General features: G+C 46.8%; 1 protein-coding gene across 3 annotated transcripts in view; it reads left to right on the top strand.

The window, feature by feature from the left end:
• LOC109685928 (S-adenosyl-L-methionine-dependent tRNA 4-demethylwyosine synthase TYW1-like) overlaps positions 1–16,287 on the top strand; it is a 198,827-nt gene that overhangs the window by 38,503 nt on the left and 144,037 nt on the right. Inside the window, exon 1 of one of the 3 annotated variants that reach the window (XM_074075774.1) lies at positions 5,670–6,645. The exons of the other annotated variants lie outside the window; for them this stretch is intronic. Coding sequence (XP_073931875.1) covers positions 6,592–6,645 — 54 coding nt within the window. The 5' untranslated portion in view covers positions 5,670–6,591. Of the gene's footprint in view, positions 1–5,669; positions 6,646–16,287 lie in introns of those variants that run through there. 3 annotated transcript variants of the gene reach the window in all.

Below are 16,287 nucleotides of genomic sequence, written 5' to 3'. Positions count from 1 at the left end.
GAAGCCCAAGTCCTCACTGTGCTCTCCAAGGTCTGTGTGCCTTGCTCTCCTATTTTCCCATCATACACCAGGCCCAGACTCCTGGCTTTCTGGCCTCCCTGTGTATTTTTACAGAGTGCTCAGACAGCCACTCCCTTGACCAACTTATCTAAAATAGTACTTTATTCCCAAAAGCTCAGAATTCCACTCTAGCACTCATTGCCATCTTTGTTCATTGTGTCTTTTCTCTTTTTCCCCAGCGCAAGAGCATTTGCTTTTGTTTCTGATACTAAGAATGGAGTGCCGTAATGTAGTAATTGCTTAGTAGATATCAGTTGGGTGAGTTAATAGAATAAAGCCCTGATCCCAAGGACACCTTACTTAGTGTAGTTCTGAGCTCCTGTGAGCTTTGATTCCTTGCCTTCACATTCCTCTATCCTGTGCTGTAGCTGTTCTTTCTTCTTTATTTTCTCTCGTGTGAGTGTGGGGTTTCTTCTCTGTTGCTCATGAAGGTTCACCCCCAAGTTTGCTTTTGTCTTTCCCACTCTAAACTTCATCTGACCAAATCCTACTCTGCGTCAGTGAAGACAGCAGAGCCAGACAGATTTAATAGGGGAATTTAGTAAATTCTTCCCAAACCATAGAAAAGCCTGGGGTAGGGAGGGTCAGGGCGAATGCGTCTGAGTTGGAGGGAACCCACAGTCTTGTACTCACAGGACTCTGCCTGAGTGATGTGAGTTGTGGGAACTGTTGAAATGCAGGGGACCCAGCAGCCTGCATGGACAGGTGTGAGCCCAGTCTTTGCCCTTTGCCCCTGTGTCTTCTTGTCTGTGTCTTCTTGCCAGGGAGAAATCGCTTCTCATTTTTTTGTTTCCCAAATCTTGCATAGGTATCTCTCATTGGTTTGGATTAGAACCTTTTGGAAGGGAATCTGAGAAATCACAGCCTTTGGGCTTGTTTCTCTTGCTTTGAATGGCAGGCATGAGACTGACTGCTGACAGGCAGTATCCAGTCTGCCTTTTTGGACTCTACCTGTATTTACGTTTCCCAATCAACAGCACATTTGCCTCTGCTTTTGCCCAGCCCATTTCAGTTATTCCTCCTATCAGAGAGTGTGTTCACTGTCTTCCTTTAACTCTCCTTTAAGAGCCTGTACTTTAGCTACCACAGACTGACCTGTGTAAAATGTAAAAGCGTTGGAAGAGAGGGGAGGGGAAAGCAAGGAAGAAGGACGCATGTAGACATAGTGCTCCTATTTGCACCTGGTCCCCTGGTCCTAGTTGCTGTAATGACTTCCTCCTTCTGCCAGTCAGGTCCTGCTTCCTCAGTGCTCTGTCAGTGGCTCAGTGTGGTGATGGCTTCTCCTGACTGCCGTGAAGAGTTGGAGCCGGCAGTGGCCCCTCTTTGAATCTTCTGTTTTGCTGCTATGCATGAGAGTTGTAGGAGATGCCTGGTCATAGTCCCCCCTCCCCCATGCTTTAGACACCAGTTTTCTCGTTTCCATCACAGTTGGGACAGTAACTCCAGTGGACTAGCAGTCACTTTTGACTGATGGTTCTGCAGCATTAGGGGCATGAAGAATACACTCCAAGAAGCCAGGTGTTGGTGGTGTAACCATCAGGACCTGTGGGGGCTTGGATTTTACGTTCTTTAAAGCTAGCAACTTGGCCTGAAGGAGTGTCACATGTGCTTGCAGAGCACATGGCTCCCAAGTCAGAGACAGAACATGGCAGGCTCCTTGATCTTCTTATGCACATTGGTGCCTTTGCCCCCCACACACCAGGGGGTGATGAGTCCAGGCAATGCTGGGCACACAGTGGGTTTGTGTTACGGCTCAGGAGCCCTGTGTTTAATTTACCAGGAAATTCCATCTTACAGGAGGGCTGCTTGCATACCTGCCCAACCTTTTACTGGAAGGGAGACTTTAATCTTGGTTATCTCCATCAGGAGGCAGATCATCCTTCTATACCACAAGAAGATGTTATCTCTTCCTTGGAAAGGTAGCTTGAAACTAAAGATGGTTGGAGAGGTGCAGAAATGCTATGGAGAATTGTGTTAACATATCTTCCCCTGCTTGGAATCCGATAGAAGCTTTCTTCCTTGGGGAATCAACTGATAGAGTCATAGTCCTGGCTGGAAAGCAGTAGTGTAGCGAGTGGGGTATTGATGGTACATCCTTCTCTCTGGCTCTCTTCAGTAGGACTTCCTGCCATGAAGGAAATGTTAAGTGTCTATGCTATACAACACAATATGTTAACCATGTCCCTAATTCCTAACTCATCATCAAACCATTCATGCAGCCACTCACCAGGGCTTGTCATAGAACACTTGAGATGTGTCTGGTGTGACCAAGGAACAGAAGTTTAGATCTTACATGATTTGATTCATTTAAATTTAAACATAGGCATATGCTGCATATGGACTGTGTACATGATGGTATACTTTCTCGTCTGGACACATGGTGTAAGTACACTTTGTCATGCTCAAAAAATGACAGAATTGGCCAACAGTGCATTTCGTCTCTCTAAGCACCTGGGGACCCAGCTAGCAGAAGCTGGTCTAGGCTTGCTAGAGGATGAGAATCAGACAGGGTAAGTGAAGAAGGACAGAGAGCCCAGCCAGGTCACCTGCACGTATCTGAGTGAGGTCTCGGAAGTACAGCCCCAGTCAGTTTCCCCTCTGAATACTGCTGCTTGAGTGATCTCAGCCCATACCTCCCAGTGTAGAAAAGCCACTAGCCAGCCCAGAGGACTGAGAGAACAGCACAGCAGTGTTGTATCAAGTCCCAAATTTGAGGCAGTTTGTCCGCAGCAGTGGGCCCCTGAACTAGGTGTTGTTGGCTCCTTACGAGGAAGCAGGCATAGATTGTGCTGATTTGATGGAGGTGAATGTGCGTGTGGCAGGGAAATCAGCTAGAGTGAATAATAGCAAAGCCTGGACTGCTGAGAGCCTTGAGGCAAGGCTCCTTCCTGGTGCAGGTGTGGACTCAGATGAAGGTGTGGAGAGAAGCACAGGAAACATGGTTTCTCTGTCCTCAGAGCTGTCAGGTTATTCCCGAAAGGCTAGGGGCCTGGCGTTTCCCATCGAGCGCTTTGTGGGGCTTTGGCCTACTGTTCTGGACTTCTGACACCTGGAGGGAAGTTCTGGGGAAAAGGATCTTAGCCAGAACAGTATGACTTGCAGAGTGCTGATAGAGACAAACTTAACTTGATGAAGAAGTCACTGAATTTAGCTGACAGTCCATAGTTTCTCATCCTTACCATTGCAGTGTCCTAGTCTGGAAATAAAATGATGTTTATAAATATATACATTTATAGGATATATGTATCTCCTGCACCTCTCCGTCTTCCTCTTGTGGGCTGTTATGCACAGACAGCACATATAGCATGTACTGTGGCACGGTAGGAAACCATTTGTGCTTTGGTTTCAGTCCTCACACAAGAGCATCTAAAATCCTTATCCAGGGTTCACATTAGACCCTCTTTGTGAAGGGCTCAGTCCCACAAGATTGCCCCACTCAGACAGCCCACTTGAGAGTCACCTCATTACCATAGAGCATGATTTGTTTGAAAGAGCCGTTTCAGCAGTGTGCTCAGAATGTCTGAATGTGGATTTCTTCTGCTTTGTCTTATTTGTGTTTCCCTGACCTTACTAAATGTGAAACTCTAAGACTGTCACCACATTTGAGAGGTGTTTGATCATTTTTTCCTGTCCCTCCTTTCCTTCTGCAACACAATAAGAGAGGTGTTAGATCTTTTGATATTCTCCCACATGTCCCAAGGCCTCTGTTCATTTTTTCCCCCAGGTCCTTTTTTCTTCAGAATGGTACTTTTTGTTCATTGTTCTGCAGGTTCACTGACTTTCTTCTGTTGTCTTTCTCCTCCAGTAACAAAAGCTGCTTTAAAGTTTTTGCCTGGTGATTTCAGCATTTGGGTCATTTCAGGTATGGTGTGTATTCAGTGTTTTTCCCTTGAGAATGAGTCACATTTCCCTAATTCCTTGTATGTCCAGCAGTAGCTCTAGAGATTGGTAAGCCTTTTGGAGCTTTCAAAGATAAGCATTTTATTCATTTGTTTTGAAAGAGGCTTTTCCCATGACAATATGGAATTGAGGGCAGGCGGTCTACAGCTCTCTCCAAAATGCCAGGCCAGACCTAAGTGGTGAGAACGCACATTGTCAGCGCTGGAGCACGTTGTGTCTGCAGTTTTGTATTAGCTGTTGTTAGGCATAATTCTTTCAGATGGTGATTTTTAGTATGTGTGCCATCATGTAATTTACCACTTACCTTGTGATGATGGAGCTGTTTCAAGTTTTTTCTCCCATTATTAATGAACTATTTGAAGGGTGAGTTTTTGGTACTACATGAAAAGTGAAATTTATTACTTTATTTTCATTTAGATTATTTCCTTAGAGTGAAGTCCTAGAATGATATTAACTAGTTCAAAGGGTTTACTAGTGACCTTTCCTTATAATTTTCTATGAAGTGTTTGTGAAAATTATTATGAAATTTGAAAATATTTGAGTATTTCTCCTAGTTTGTACATTGTCCTTTGCTTTTTTTTTTTTCTTTTTAACATATGTTGCTGGGAGTTCTCACATAGGCTAGTCAAGTGCCCCACCACTATGCTCCACGCCCTAGCTGGTTTGATTTTTCGATGTACTTAAATTTTATATTTTTAATGTATATTTATCCATTTACCTTTGTGGGTTTTTTTTCCCCTACTTTTTTTTTTTTTTTTAAAGCTTACAGAATTTTTTCTCATTCAGGGAGTCACTTATATCTTAGTTTAGATTTTTAATTGTTTAATCAGTTTGGAACATACTTGCTCTGGAGCATTGAATGAGGATCTAAACCTGCAGTCAGTGGGCTTTGTCTGTGGATCGAGGCAGAGCCTGTTCCAGACTTTTCGCTCACATGATCTCTGTTACAGCAGTAGAGCTGTGACTGTATATTTGGTGGCACTGGGCTTTGAACTCAGGGCCTTAAACTTGGTAGGTGGATGCTTTACTGCTTGAGCCAAGGCCCTGGAATTCTGTAGTACAATGGCAGTCATAAGCAATCATGAGCAAATGGGGCGACTGTTCCAATGAAAATTTATCCCCCGCAAAACAAGAAGTGGGCCAGATTTGACCTATGTAGTTTACTGACCTCTGAACTGAAGTCTTCAACCCTCCCTCTCATAAATTAGCATCTGAAATTTTTTCCTTACTTACAAGATAATGAGTAAGCTGCTATGATATCATGGATGCTCCAGACACTCCTGGTCAGAGGCCAGGACAGGTTATTACTCATAGTTACAGCAGTAGCTCGAACTCTATCCTGTTCTTCAGAGCCCTTGTTTCCATGAAGCAGCAGTAGAGGATAGGTAACATCTGTACATGCCTTCTAGAAGGAGACCTTGGATTTAGGGAACACGTGTCTTTTATAGTTGTTAACAATCCTAGGTGACTTTCTCTTGCTGTCATGTATTACCTTTATTGTAATGGACAGGAAACGTGCCTGCCATTTGCTTTCCAAGACAGCTGTGCATTTTAGAAAAGATAGTGTAGAATGAAGACAATAGATTCTCCATTTGAGGACTTTTAGAGAAAAGTTCATGGACAGTGGTCTCTCAATATCTACACCCAGATACCATCTTTGAAATTGTGTACAGAGCCCAGCTGTTTGTGGTGTCTCTTGTTCATCCACTGGTTCCACTGGGCTGCAGTTATGTTCCCAGGCTCTTGCTTGCCTCATGGACAACAATTCATGAGTTAATGAATCTGAAGTTACCTCTCTATGGAGTTTCCCTCCACATACAGTATGAACACTTTTATTTAAAGCATGTGTCGATCTCAGCCCTTTTCCTGTTCAGGCCTGCCCGTCTGCATTTTCAGATGTGGGAACTCTTTAATAATGTAGTGTCTGTGGATTGCTGGTGAGAGCAGGATGGCGGAAGCCCTTTCCTCCTGGCTCAGCCTCAGCCTGACTGTGAACCCTGCAGAAAAGCAGGAGGCAACCCAGCAAGAGCTGCAAAAGGCGGGAAGGGGAGGGTGCTCTGACTTGGGACCCCATGGGGAACAACACAGCAGCAGGATGTCTTACACCCCACCTAATGGAAGAAGGAACTCAAGGCCTGTGTTAACCACCCCAGCCTAGCAACAGGAGAGTGCTGAGGTAGGTGCAGTCTTCCCCTGGCTCAAGTAGGTAGCCTCTGGCAGTATCAGGCGGCCCCAGAAAAGGGGCTGACAATAAACAGCTAGGGCAAGTGCTTTCCATCCTGGCTGGGCTAGAAATTCCCCATCAAGAGGTACTACATTGATGAAGTGGCATTGGAAAGAGAGCCCCCACCTCCTCCAGTCTATCCTGTGAAATGCTGTCCCTCCCTTCTGGGCCTCACATTCCATGTCCCATCAAGAGATGTTGTGGGTGTTGGTTCTCTGGCACCAGGGACCCTTCCACAGCAAGTGGCCCAGCCTGGGAAGCCCCTTGAACTCTGTGAGTCTGAGACTGTTCTCTCTACCCAGATACTTGGCTGCTGGAGGGTGTAGGCTAGAGAACCATGCCACAGAAGCAACCTGGGCTGGGAAGCTTGCTGGCCTGACGCCCCTTTCTTCCACGGAGGGCCCCCTATGGGCCAGGCTGGGAAAAGCCCTCCCTCATCTCAGCTCCAGGAGGGGCCACAGGTAAAGTGAGGTATTTGAAGGTTAAATTGCCATTGGAACCACAGCACACAAAACTAGACCAGACCTGCATGCTGAACTGAAACTACCTGTGAAAATGAAAGAAGGAAGCAGGGTCTAGAGTCTCCTAACATATAGGCAAACAGAAAAATCATCTGTCATATGAAGAACAGAGTAAATCACAACTTGAATAAGAAAAGATAATGAACCAATACCAACACCCAAAAAGTCAACTGGTGGAATCAAGGGACAGCATTTTAAAGTAGCTGTCATAAGGATGCTTCTGCAGTCAGCTATAAATAGTCTTCAAAGAACTGAAAAATAAAATATCCCAGCAAATAGAAAAGACACTAAGAAGCCAAGAGGGAATTATAAAATGAAAATGTATAGTAACAGAAATAAACATCCTACGATGAGCTCAGTGGTCAAATAGGTGACAGGATGTACTCAGTGACCTTAACAGATCAAGAGAATGACCTACGACCAGGACAAGTCAGTGGACTTTGCCCAATCTGAACAAGTGAGGCAAAAAGAGATTAGAAAACACATGAAGTGCAGCCTTAGGGACTTGTGGGGCACTGATAAGATATCCAGTGTTTATGCTGCTGGAGCCACAGAGGAAAAAGGACTATGGTCGTGCCTTGCTTCGCAATAGGGACACATCCCGGGCAGTGGCAGTCAAGCAATTGCCATTGTGCAAGCATCAGTGTGCTTACACAGACTCACAGATGTAGATGAGCCATTCTACCTGGCGTAAGCATGGGACGTCTGAGGCTGCTGCTGACGTGCACAGATACAGTGAGCCTGCTGTAGTCACAGAGTTCTTTCCCTCCCTGCCTCCTTCCCTTTCTCCCTCCCTCTCTCTCTTCCTTCCTCTGCCTGCCTACCTACCTACCTACTACCTACCTATTTTCTTTTTTGTGGAACTGGGGCTTGAACTAAGGGTCTCCTGCTTGGTAGACAAGTGCTCTACCATTTGAGCCACATCACCAGCCTTTTTTGCTCTGGTTATTTTTGAGATAGGGTCTTACTTTATGCTCAGGCCAGCCTGAGCATTTGTTCTATCCTATTTGTTGTTCTCTGTAGCTGGGGTGATGGATGTGCACCATCACATCCAATGTATTGGTTAAAATGGAGTCTCCCCAATTTTTTTTTTTTTTTTGGCCTGGGCTAGCTTGAAACCATGATTCTCTCAATCTCTGCCTCTCAAGTAGTTAGGATTATAGACATGAGCCATTGTACCAGCCTTGTATGGTTTTGACTAAGTACAGTCAGTGAAACCTCAAAAGAAAGTCAGAGACAAAAATTTTAAATTCCCGTTCACACATTACCCAGCTCAGTGGTTGAGGAAGCTCTCTCAGTCAGTCCCGAGTTACTGTCATTTGTGTTTAAATTGTTGCATGATCTGCTGAGTGTTTCCCTGACCTTCATACTGTATTTATGAAAATACAGTATGCCTCCCCAAAACAAGTACTGCCCAAAAAGCAAAGTAAAATTTAGAGTAATTCTTTCAAAAAAGGCATGTAATATGCTTAATTTAAATGATGAAGTAAGAAAAATTTAAATTTGTTGAAAGGCACTTGTCTTTAGTGGAAGTTGGCTTGGTTGTGGCAAAAATAAATCAAGCATCTGCAGTACAATACTGAGCTACACATGTTTTGAGCATTCGAGGTTTTTCCTCAGTGGTGGTCTCCTTGGAACTATGTACCTGGTATCCACCAAAGGTCTACTGTACTGTTTTTACAGTTATCTTATTTTTTTAATAATTAGGTGTACAATCTAGTAATGAAAATAATTATTGTAAATACATAAACCAGTAGTAGTCCTTTATTTTCCTCAAGCATGACATCCTATACAATTGTGCAACATGGTAGGTTTGTCAGTTTCTCTAAAGTTGAGCTATAGGTTTAAGTGCAGTTCCCATCAAAATACCAGTAAGGTTTTTATTTTTTCTCTTTTTGGGGGGGACCGGGGGGGACTGGGGTTTGAACTCAGCACTTTAAGCTTGCAAAGCAGTTGCTCTTGAACCACACTTAGAGCCTAACAGTAAGGTTTTTACAGAAATAGACAAACTTATTCTAAAACTTAGAAGGAAAGGGCCTAGAATAGAAAACAGAAGGAGTAGTTCACTGTTTCACTGTACTTTACTACATCATGACAGTTGTGAGGACCGTGGTGCCTGGGGGAGGGTTGTACATATAGAGCATTGGAGGAAATACAGGTCTCGGAAATCGACTTGCAAACATGCTTGACTGATTTGTTTACACTCGTGCAAGAGAAGTTCCCTGTTGAGCAGAGGGTGCTGAGCAGTCAGGTAGCCATAGAACAAAACAGTCAAGCAGAACAAAACCCTTTCCTTACAAGTTTTGGAACCAGTTTGTCTATTTTTACAAAACCTTTCTGGTATTTTGGTAGGAGCTGCATTACACTTACAGGTCCATTTGGAGGGAATTGACTTTCATTTGAAAAAAATCCCTAGAAAAATAATTGTCTTGTACCTCACATCTTAATATAAAAATTAATTCAGAATGAATCATAGACTTACGTAAAACTTTACAAAACTTCTCTTTTTTTTTTTTCTTTTTTGGTTTTAACTTGAGCCACTCCTTCAGCTGTTTTTTTGTGAAGGGTTTTTTTGCGATAGGGTCTCGTGAACTATTTGCCCTGGCTGACTTTGAACTGAAATCCTGCAGATCTCTGTCTCCTGAGTAGCTAGGATTATAGGGGTGAGCCACCAGTGCCTGGCTCAACATTTTTTAAAAAGTAAAAACATGTCTGCTCATACATCTCTATCTGTATACCTAGCAAAATCTCTACCTTGCAGGACTTCAGCCCTTCAGTACTCAGTTTGGATGTCAGGCTTCTGGGGAACTCCCTGTGGCCCTGCGAGGCTGGCTGGGTGTGTCTTCTGTCCCTTGGGCCTCAGTCCTCAGCCAGCCTTGCTCCACATCAGAGGCCTCGGTCTCTCTTCTAAAGACACTGGTTCTATCAGAGGAGGGGCACACCCTTATGACCTCCTGTGACCTTAATTTCGTCCTTAAACTGCCAATTTCCAAGTAGGGTTCCATGTGGTCAGGACTTCAGCATGAATTGGCAGGGGTGGAGCATGTTTCAGTTCACAGTGTTAGGAACGGGAATCCTATTCCCCCGAGAGACAGAGAGCCTGGCGTGAATGCAATCAACAAAGCAGAGTTTATTGGGCTGGCTAGCCAGGGTCGAGCTCCCACACGGACACGCAGGACCGGTTAGGAAAACACGACCCTGAGCCTCTTTAGGGGAAATCTTATATAGACCACTACCTGCCGTTACAGCAAAAGCCCGCGCAGCACTTAACCAATGATTTTGTAACACAGAGTTAAAGGTCAGCAGTTGCGCGTGTATTTTCGTTATCAACATTGAGCAAGCAGGCAGAGCACATCTTGCACGTACATCCCGTCACCTTTCGCAACCTTCTCACATTCCTCACATTCTATATCCCCGAGCCGAGCCCTGCTGCCCTGCTTATCTTATCTACATGGGGCATCTGGTACCGGTTTCTCCAACAGGGGGGTGGGGTCCATTGAGACATCTCATTCCTTCTTATCCCTTTCATTCCCCCCTTTTCTTATGGCCTAAATTGAGGAATCATTCTCAAGGGGATGAAGAGCCTGATATTGTTGGCGGAGGACCAGAAGTTGGATAGTATTAATTTGACCTTTGACAAAAGTCATAAGTTGGTTTAGAATCCAGGGTCCTATGGTAACAAGTAATAGGAAGATTATTATTGGCCCTGCCAGTGCAGATAAAAGGGTAGCTAACCATGGGGACTGGTTAAACCAAGACTCGAACCAGCTTTCCCCGGCCTCTTTTTCTCGTTTTCTTTGTTTCAGGCTCTTTCGAAGTTTAGACATGGAGTCACGAACAACTCCGGTATGGTCAGCGTAAAAACAACATTCTTCCCCTAGAGCAACACATAGTCCCCCCTTTTGGAGGAACAACAAGTCCAGACCTCGCCGGCTTTGAAGTACTACCTCAGACAGAGAAGTGAGGGATTTTTCTAGGTGGCTAATGGAGGTTTTTATTTTCTCTATATCTTTGTCTATGGCTGCGTGCAGCGAAGACATCCCTTTCTGCTGGGTAGCCAAAGAAGCTATGCCGGTTCCTGCTCCCGCTAACCCTAGACTGAGTAGGGTAGCAATAGTTACTGCGGAAATAGGTTCTCTCTTTTTCCTTTTTTTAACCATTTTTTGTATTCCAGTATGAATATAGACTCTCTTTTGAATGATAGAGGATGCGGGGCAGCACAGCCACTATAACACAGAATTCTTTAGAGCTGTTAAACACCTTAGTTGATAGGCACGGGGTGAGTCCAGACCGCGAGCATAGCCACCACCCATTGTCCTTTGGAATTACCCATTTAATAGCATTTTCCCAGGTAGAACTGGCGTTAATAACAGTACATAAGTCTCGTCTATTCTTTGGCACTTTTCCTAAGCAGGTTCCTTGGCCGCTTACCTGTTGTATGGTCAGACCTCTCTTATGGTCTCCCCAGGAACACTGAGTGGGGTTTTCCTCAGATGAGGTATTGTGAGTGGTGTTTAGCCCTATTGCCTCATAGAATGGGGGCCTCACATCATAACATAACCAACAGGAGTTAGTCATGTTAGGGTTGGTGTGGTTTAACGTCAGGAAGGCAGCACCCACTAGGTCCCAGAGGGGGTCTTTAGATCCGGTCATGAGACTGGGCCTCACCAGGGGAGGGCTGGTTCCTGATGGTCTTGGAGTTGTAACATTAGCCCGGGCTATGGTTGAGGGAAGGTGGTGAGTTGTGGAAGGTCGGGGAGGTGGCTTTACATAGGGTGGCCTGAGTACCTTATTAGGGCCTACTGCTGTGGACGGTGGCCCCGTGGGCTCAGTTTTCAATCTGACTACTATGGTCAAGCCAGAGTGTCCACCATATTTATAAAATACAATTCCCCATGCCCATCCTTGTATCCATCCTGGGGTGTCCTTTTTGCCAGCTTTAGTGAAAGTGACCTTGATTCTATCTAGATCTGCGGGCCGGCACTCGCGGGTGGTATGTGGAAGGCGCAGGCCCCCCCCATCTGCTTCCCCATGGTACCCCATTTATAAAGGCAAATTTGAGCAGGTCTGGTTTTGATACTCCCCATTTCCATTCACCATCGTTAGATGTGACGCATGCCCATGACTTACAGAATGAGTATTGTATCCCCCCACAGTCTTTGCTCTTTTGGTGGCCTGGGCAAGCATAAAAACCATAGCGTCGAGCTGAGTCTGGGGCGGTGGCCCTGTAGGCAGGATTGATGTCTCTGAAGCAGAATTGTAGTTCCGGCCACCAAGTTCCCAATGGGGCAGTGTGAGTAGTCTCGTTGAGGGTGGTATGTGTCTCCCCATCGGTGAGTATCTAGGTTTGTTTATAAGGCTGGTGAGGGTTGGTTTCGGCAAGGCTCCTGCTCCGGGCAATGAGCAGGATCAGGAAGATCATCCAACTCATTCGTGATGGCTCCTGAAGACTCTGCATGTTTTTGGGGCCGCAAGAGCTTTAGCTTTAATGGGTTGTCTGGGTGCCGCCATACGGTCCACCCTTTAGCCCCTTTTTGTTTTTGATGATTGGCTCGATGCACGTGGGAGTAATGGATCCAAGGTCCGATGCCGTCAACCTTGAGGGTGGTAGGGGTAGTAAACAGTACAACATAAGGTCCTTTCCATCTAGGCTCTAGGGTTTTGGACTGATTGATGCCTTTTAACCCATACCATATCCCCCGGGACTATGCCATGTTCCGTGTTCGGGGTCCTCTCAGCAGTATGGTACGCTTGAATTAGGGGCCATATTTGTTGTTGTACTTTAGCTAAAGCCTGTAGCATAATCAGATAATTTGGGGCCAGATCATCTAGTCTCGGGCCTAAGGTCCTTTGAATGAGGGGGGGTGGAGCCCCATACAGGATCTCAAAGGGAGTTAGCCCATGGACATACAGGGAGTTCCGGACTTGGAAGATGGCCAAGGGAAGGAGTGTCACCCAATCACCGCCAGTCTCCAGGGCCAATTTGGCTAAAGTCTCCTTTAGTGTCCTATTCATCCTTTTTACTTGCCCTGAGCTCTGGGGGTTGTATTCACAATGTAACTTCCAATTGGCCCCCATAGCCTGGGCTAGTCCCTGCAGGACTTTACTAATGAAAGCCGGACCGTTATCTGACCCAATTGCCTCGGGCACCCCATATCTGGGTATGATTTCCTCTAGCAAGGCCTTTGCCACTACCTGACTCGTCTCCTTCTTTGTAGGAAAAGCCTCCACCCAGCCCGAAAAGGTATCTATGAATACCAGCAAATATTTGTACCCAAACTTTTCTGGTTTTACCTCAGTAAAATCCACTTCCCAACTTCTTCCCGGAGCCCTCCCCCATTCCCGAGTACCTGTATGGTGCCCCTCCCTTCGTCCTGGTTTCATGACTGTGCAGCTGGCACAATCTTCCACAATTTGGCGGACTGCCACGGTCTGGTTCGGAAATCGGAGCTGCGCGGATGTCAGCAGGTCTAGCAATTTTCTCCGCCCCAAATGGGTGGACTTATGTAAGTTAATCAACAGGAATTGTCCGAGTTTTTCGGGCAGAATTAACTTGCCTTCCAAGTCGCTTCTCCATCCGTTTTCCCCTTCTCTAATGGGGGAGTGGGCTCTCATCCAGGTGAAATCCTCTGTGGAGTATTCTGGTCGGGGGGGTAGCGAAGGGAGCTCTGGGACAGGCACGTCTACAGCTGCGACCATGGAAGGACTCACCATTGCTGCTCTCTTTGCTTCTTGATCTGCTCTGTTGTTACCGACAGCTTCCGGCGTCTTGGCAGACTGGTGGCCTGGGACATACATCACTGTCATTACCTTCGGTTTTTCCACTGCCATTAATAGACGCTGGACCTCGGCCAGGTTCTTTAGATTTTTCCCTTCTGTTGTGCGGAATCCCCTTTCGCGATAGATGGCCCCGTGGACATGGATGGTATCGAAAGCATAGCGACTATCGGTGTAGTTATTGACTCGCTTTCCTTTTGCCCTCTCCAGGGCCTCTGCCAAGACAATTAATTCCACTTTTTGGGCTGAGGTTCCAGGTGGGAGGGCGCTGCTCCATACCGTATTTCCTTCTTGGTTGACTACAGCTGCCCCTGCCCTTCGGACTCCATCTTGGACAAGCTGCTTCCATCTGTGTACCAGTTTAATTTATAGCCGGACAGGGGGTTATCCTTTAGGTCAGCCCGTACCTGTGTAACTTTGGTGAGGAATTCTTTGCAGTCATGGACAGGTGTCAGTAGTTCCGGGTTAGGCAACAGGGTGGCAGGGTTCAGGGTTACGGGATCTGTGAATGTGATTCGAGGGGAATCCAACAAGAGCCCCTGGTAGTGAGTGAGCCTGGCATTTGTCATCCATTTCCCGGGGGGTTGTTTAAGGATTCCCTCCACCGGGTGAGGGGCCGTTACCCAAAGGGCCTGTCCAAAAGTTAATTTATCGGCTTCTCTCACTAGCATGGCGATGGCCGCTATGATGCGGAGGCAGGGGGGCCATCCCGCTGCTACTGCGTCTAATTTCTTGGAAAGGTATGCCACAGGTCTCTTCCAGGGGCCTAGTTGTTGGGTCAGGACTCCTTTGGCTACCCCCTTTTTTTTTATCTACAAATAGAGTGAATGGTCTTGTAGGATCTGGCAAGGCTAAGGCAGGGGCCTGTAAAAGAGCGTCCTTTAGCTGGTCAAAGGCCTGTTGTTCTCTTTCCCCCCATCTCCAATCCGGAGCCTCTTTGGTGGCCTCATATAAGGGTCTGGCTATCTCTGCAAATCCCGGAATCCAGAGTCTACAGAATCCTGCGGAGCCCAGGAACTCTCTCACTCCCCTAGTGGATGTGGGGGATGGGATAGCCAAAACAGTCTGTTTCATGGCATCAGTCAGCCATCTTGCCCCGTCTGCGATCCAATAACCCAGATATGTCACTGACCTTTTACAGATGTGGGTTTTTTTGGCACTCGCCCGATATCCCAGCTCACCTAATTCCGTTAGCAGGTGTTCAGTAGCCTCGTTGCATTCCTCTCGGGTTTCTGCCGCTAACAGTAAATCATCAACATACTGTAATAGAGTGACTCGCGGGTGGCTCCGGCGAAAGGGTTCCAGTTCCTGGCTCAGGGTCTCGTTAAACAGGGTGGGAGAATTTTTAAATCCTTGCAGCAGTCTGGTCCAAGTAAGCTGTCCAGATTGGCCCCCATCCTCGTGCCACTCGAAAGCAAATAGCGGCTGGCTAATTTCTGACAATGGAATGCTGAAGAAAGCATTTTTTAAATCAAGGGTTGTATACCACACTTGCGAGGTGGGTAGGTGGCTGAGCAAGGTATAGGGATTCGGAACGGTGGGATGAATGTCCTCTGTCCGCTCGTTTACCTTTCGCAGGTCTTGCACAGGCCTATAGTCCTTGCTTCCTGGCTTTTGGACGGGGAGCAGAGGTGTATTCCAGGCGGACCGACAAGGCTGCAGTACTCCTTCCTTTAATAGCCTGCGGATATGAGGGGCTATGCCTCTTCGAGCCTCCTCGGGCATAGGATACTGTTTCACCCGAATGGGAAGAGTGGAAGCCTTCAATTGTATAACTACGGGAGGGAGGTGTTTGGCGAGCCCAATTCCTGCAGTCTCTGCCCAGGCCGTGGGAAATCTTTTTACCCATTGGGCCATGTCCCCTCCTGGCTCCTGTTGACTCTCAAACAGACGATGTTCGTCAACCAATGATAGGGACAGGACATGTATCGGGCTCCCCTCTCGATCAGTCACAGTTATTCCATCTGGCTCAAAATGGATATGGGCCCCTATTTTGGTGAGTAGGTCCCGTCCGAGCAGGGGAGCGGGGCTCTCAGGAACGACCAGGAAGGAGTGTGTGACCTGGTGTTTTCCTAAGTTTACCCTTCTTTTGGTAGTCCATGTACATAACTGTGTACCGGTGGCCCCCTGAACGACACTTGTTCGTTCCTTGTTCAAAGGTCCATGTGCCTTATTTAAGACCGAATACTGGGCACCGGTATCCACCATGAACCCCATCGGCTTCCCCTCCACATGTACTGTTACCCAAGACTCGGGGAGGGGGTCCGAGCCCCGTCTCCTTCAGTCCTCTTCTCCGGCTAGGAGGACTCTGGCCTGCTGTACTGCTCGTTCCCTTTCCCTTTTATCCCCTGGTCTCCTTCCAAACCCTCTTCTTCCCTTTAACTTAGGGCATTCTCTCTTCCAATGCCCAGTTTCCTTACAGTAAAAACAGTGTTCCTTATCCGGGGTCCTGGCGTGGCCCCCTCCCCTGGGTTGGTCCCGGACACCCGCTAGGAAGATACGGGCCATTTCTCTTTGTTGCTTTCGGTTTTCCTTAGCCTGGAACTCCCTGTCCTCCTTTCTCAATTTCTCCTGGGCCTCCCTGTCTTCCTTTCTCCGCCTTTCCTCCCTTTCTTCTGGAGTTTCCCTAGCGGTAAAGAACTTCTCTGCTATTTGTAGCATTTCCCTAATGGTCATTTCCCCTAAGTTTTCCTGTTTATTGAGTTTTCTCCTAATGTCTGGAGCTGCCTGATTAATGAATGAGAGCACCACAGCAGACCGGTGGAGCTCCTCCTCAGGGTCAATAGGGGTGTACCCGTAGAGGCG

Source organism: Castor canadensis, chromosome 6, assembly GCF_047511655.1.
Source record: "Castor canadensis chromosome 6, mCasCan1.hap1v2, whole genome shotgun sequence".
In the NCBI taxonomy this organism is placed as follows: Eukaryota; Metazoa; Chordata; class Mammalia; order Rodentia; family Castoridae; genus Castor; species Castor canadensis.
This window is presented reverse-complemented; position numbering and strand designations above follow the sequence as displayed.